This window comes from Corvus brachyrhynchos, unplaced genomic scaffold (assembly GCF_000691975.1).
Source record: "Corvus brachyrhynchos isolate BGI_N302 unplaced genomic scaffold, ASM69197v1 scaffold678, whole genome shotgun sequence".
NCBI lineage: Eukaryota > Metazoa > Chordata > Aves > Passeriformes > Corvidae > Corvus > Corvus brachyrhynchos.
In genome coordinates, this window is record NW_008239315.1 from 34,810 (window position 1) to 38,877 (window position 4,068).

Here is a 4,068-nt window from a genome sequence, read left to right on the forward strand (position 1 = left end):
CGGGACGTGGTGGGCGAGCGGCAGAGCGCGGTGGGGACGCGCATCGTGCGCCTCATCGAGCCCCTCAAGGAGCGCCGGAGGATCTTGCTGGCCTCCAAGGAGGTCCATCAGGTCAGCCATGAGCTGGAGGACGAGGTGGTGAGTACCAGGGTGAGGTAAGGTGGGGTGGGGTGGAAATGGGCGTGGAGTGGAGATGGAGATGGAGATGGAGATGGGGTGGAGATGGAGATGGGTGGAGATGGAGATGGAGATGGGTGGAGATGGGATGGAGATGGAGATGGGTGGAGATGGAGATGGAGATGGGATGGAGATGGGTGGAGATGGGTGGAGATGGAGATGGAGATGGAGATGGAGATGGAGATGGAATGGAGATGGAGATGGAGATGGGGATGGGATGGAGATGGGTGGAAATGGAGATGGGGGATGGGGATGGAGATGGAAATGGAGATGGGGGTGGAGATGGGTGGAGATGGAGGTGGAGATGGAAATGGAGATGGAGATGGAGATTGAGATGGAGATGGAGATGGAGATGGGTGGAGATGGAAATGGAGATGGAGATGGAGATGGGTGGAGATGGAGATGGGGAGGGGATGGAGATGGAGATGGGTGGAGATGGGATGAGGGTGGAGATGTGATGGAGATGGATGGGGATGGAGATGGAAATGGGATGGGGTGGAGATGAGATGGGATCGGGGTGGAGATGGGGATGACGATGAGGTAGGGATGGAGATGAAGATGGGATGAAGTTGGAGATGGATGCGATGGGGATGGAGATGAAGATGGGACGGGATGGGATGAAGTTGGAGATGGATGGGATGAAGATGGAGATGGGGTGGAGATGGAAATGGGGATGGGTTGGTCCTAAACTCCACCCAATTGGTCCTAAACTCCCCCTGGCTGGTCCTTAGCTCCACCTAAACCCCAGTCACTCAGTCTTAAACTCCCGGTCAGTCCTAAACACCCCCTGATTACTCCTAGACCCCACCCAATCGGTCCTAAACCCCACCCGATTGGTCCTAAACTTCCCCAATTGGTCCTAAACTCTCCCTGGTTGGTCCTAAACGCCACCTGGTCTACTCTAAACACCTGGTCAGTCCTAAATTCCCCCAGGTCAGAGCTGGGATGGAGACGGGATGGAGATGGAACTGGGGATGGGATGGAGATGAACACAGCAATGGGGATGGGGTGGGATGGGGGACACAGATGACGCCGAGGTCCACCCCCGTCCCCAGATGTGGGTCCAGGACCGCCTGCCCTTGGCCACGCTGAAGGACCACGGCACCAACCTCCAGACCGTCCAACAGTTCATCAAGAAGAACCAGGTCAGCGCCCGCACCGCGGGTGGGGTTGGTTGGATGAGTCGGGTTGGGTTGGTGGGGTTGGGTTGGTTGGGTTGGTTGACGTGGTTGGGTTGGTTGGATTGGTGGGGTGGTTGGATGAGTCGGGTTGGGTTGGTGGGGTTGGGTTGGTTGGGTTGGTTGACTTGGTTGGGTTGGTTGGATTGGTGGGGTGGTTGGATGAGTCGGGTTGGGTTGGTGGGGTTGGGTTGGTTGGGTTGGTTGACGTGGTTGGGTTGGTTGGATTGGTGGGGTGGTTGGATGAGTCGGGTTGGGTTGGTGGGGTTGGGTTGGTTGGGTTGGTTGACGTGGTTGGGTTGGTTGGATTGGTGGGGTGGTTGGATGAGTCGGGTTGGGTTGGTGGGGTTGGGTTGGTTGGGTTGGTTGACGTGGTTGGGTTGGTTGGATTGGTGGGGTGGTTGGATGAGTCGGGTTGGGTTGGTGGGGTTGGGTTGGTTGGGTTGGTTGACGTGGTTGGGTTGGTTGGATTGGTGGGGTGGTTGGATGAGTCGGGTTGGGTTGGTGGGGTTGGGTTGGTTGGGTTGGTTGACGTGGTTGGGTTGGTTGGATTGGTGGGGTGGTTGGATGAGTCGGGTTGGGTTGGTGGGGTTGGGTTGGTTGGGTTGGTTGACGTGGTTGGGTTGGTTGGATTGGTGGGGTGGTTGGATGAGTCGGGTTGGGTTGGTGGGGTTGGGTTGGTTGGGTTGGTTGACGTGGTTGGGTTGGTTGGATTGGTGGGGTGGTTGGATGAGTCGGGTTGGGTTGGTGGGGTTGGGTTGGTTGGGTTGGTTGACGTGGTTGGGTTGGTTGGATTGGTGGGGTGGTTGGATGAGTCGGGTTGGGTTGGTGGGGTTGGGTTGGTTGGGTTGGTTGACGTGGTTGGGTTGGTTGGATTGGTGGGGTGGTTGGATGAGTCGGGTTGGGTTGGTGGGGTTGGGTTGGTTGGGTTGGTTGACGTGGTTGGGTTGGTTGGATTGGTGGGGTGGTTGGATGAGTCGGGTTGGGTTGGTGGGGTTGGGTTGGTTGGGTTGGTTGACGTGGTTGGGTTGGTTGGATTGGTGGGGTGGTTGGATGAGTCGGGTTGGGTTGGTGGGGTTGGGTTGGTTGGGTTGGTTGACGTGGTTGGGTTGGTTGGATTGGTGGGGTGGTTGGATGAGTCGGGTTGGGTTGGTGGGGTTGGGTTGGTTGGGTTGGTTGACGTGGTTGGGTTGGTTGGATTGGTGGGGTGGTTGGATGAGTCGGGTTGGGTTGGTGGGGTTGGGTTGGTTGGGTTGGTTGACGTGGTTGGGTTGGTTGGATTGGTGGGGTGGTTGGATGAGTCGGGTTGGGTTGGTGGGGTTGGGTTGGTTGGGTTGGTTGACGTGGTTGGGTTGGTTGGATTGGTGGGGTGGTTGGATGAGTCGGGTTGGGTTGGTGGGGTTGGGTTGGTTGGGTTGGTTGACGTGGTTGGGTTGGTTGGATTGGTGGGGTGGTTGGATGAGTCGGGTTGGGTTGGTGGGGTTGGGTTGGTTGGGTTGGTTGACGTGGTTGGGTTGGTTGGATTGGTGGGGTGGTTGGATGAGTCGGGTTGGGTTGGTGGGGTTGGGTTGGTTGGGTTGGTTGACGTGGTTGGGTTGGTTGGATTGGTGGGGTGGTTGGATGAGTCGGGTTGGGTTGGTGGGGTTGGGTTGGTTGGGTTGGTTGACGTGGTTGGGTTGGTTGGATTGGTGGGGTGGTTGGATGAGTTCTTGGGTTGGTTGGGTTGGTTGGGTGGGTTGGATTGGGTGGGTTGGGTTGGGTGGGTTGGGTTGGTTGGGTGGTTGGGTTGGGTTGGTTGGGTTGGGTTGGTCAGGTTGGGTCGGGTTGGTTCGGTGGTTGGGTTGGGTTGGGTTGGGTTGAGTTCATTGAGTTTCTTGGGTTGGTTGGGTTGGTTGGGTGGGTTGGATTGGGTGGGTTGGGTTGGGTTGGGTTGGTTGGGTGGGTTGGTTGGGTGGGGTTGGTTTGGGGGGTGGGGTGGGGTGGAAAAAAATGGTCAGCAGGCGGCAGTCGCAGGTTGACCGGCTGTACGTGTCTCTGAAGGACCTGGTGGAGGAGCGCAAGGTCAAGCTGGAGCAGCAGTACTGGCTCTACCAGCTCAACCGCGAGGTGGACGAGCTGGAGCACTGGATCGCCGAGAAGGAGGTGGTGGCCGGCTCGCCCGAGCTGGGGCAGGACTTCGAGCACGTATGGTTGGTGGGGGTCGTGGTGGAGGTTCTGAGTCATGGTGGGGTCTTGGTGCCATCATGGGGGTTCTGGGGACTTTTCATGGTCCATGTTGGGCGTCCTGGCACCGTTCTGGTGGTCCTGGGCACCATCCCTGCTCCATGTTGGGTGTCCTGGCACCGTTCTGGTGGTCCTGGGCACCATCCCTGCTCCATGTTGGGTGTCCTGGCACCGTTCTGGTGGTCCTGGGCACCATCCTGGTCATCTTGGGCACCATCCCAGCCCCACACCAGGGATTCTGGCCGTCATCTCTGTCCCCTGGCTGGAGGTCCTGCCACCATCCTGGTGGTCCTGGTGGTCCTGGGCACCATCCTGGTGATCTTGGGCAGCATCCCAGCCCCACACCAGGGCTCCTGGCCATCATCTCTGTCCCCTGGCTGGAGGTCCTGCCACCATCCTGGTGGGCCTGGTGGTCCTGGGCACCATCCTGGTGATCTTGGGCACCATCCCAACCCCACACCAGGGGTTCTGGACATCCCCTGGCTGGAGG

At 58.7% G+C, this 4,068-nt stretch overlaps 1 protein-coding gene across 1 annotated transcript in view; it reads left to right on the forward strand.

Moving 5' to 3' along the window:
- Nucleotides 1–4,068, forward strand: part of LOC103620067 (spectrin beta chain, non-erythrocytic 4-like) — a gene marked incomplete at its 3' end in the record, with an annotated part of 48,903 nt that overhangs the window by 25,119 nt on the left and 19,716 nt on the right. Inside the window, exons 15-17 of the mRNA XM_017740746.1 lie at nucleotides 1–138; nucleotides 1,233–1,341; nucleotides 3,343–3,579. Coding sequence (XP_017596235.1) covers nucleotides 1–138; nucleotides 1,233–1,341; nucleotides 3,343–3,579 — 484 coding nt within the window. The remainder of the gene's footprint in view (nucleotides 139–1,232; nucleotides 1,342–3,342; nucleotides 3,580–4,068) is intronic.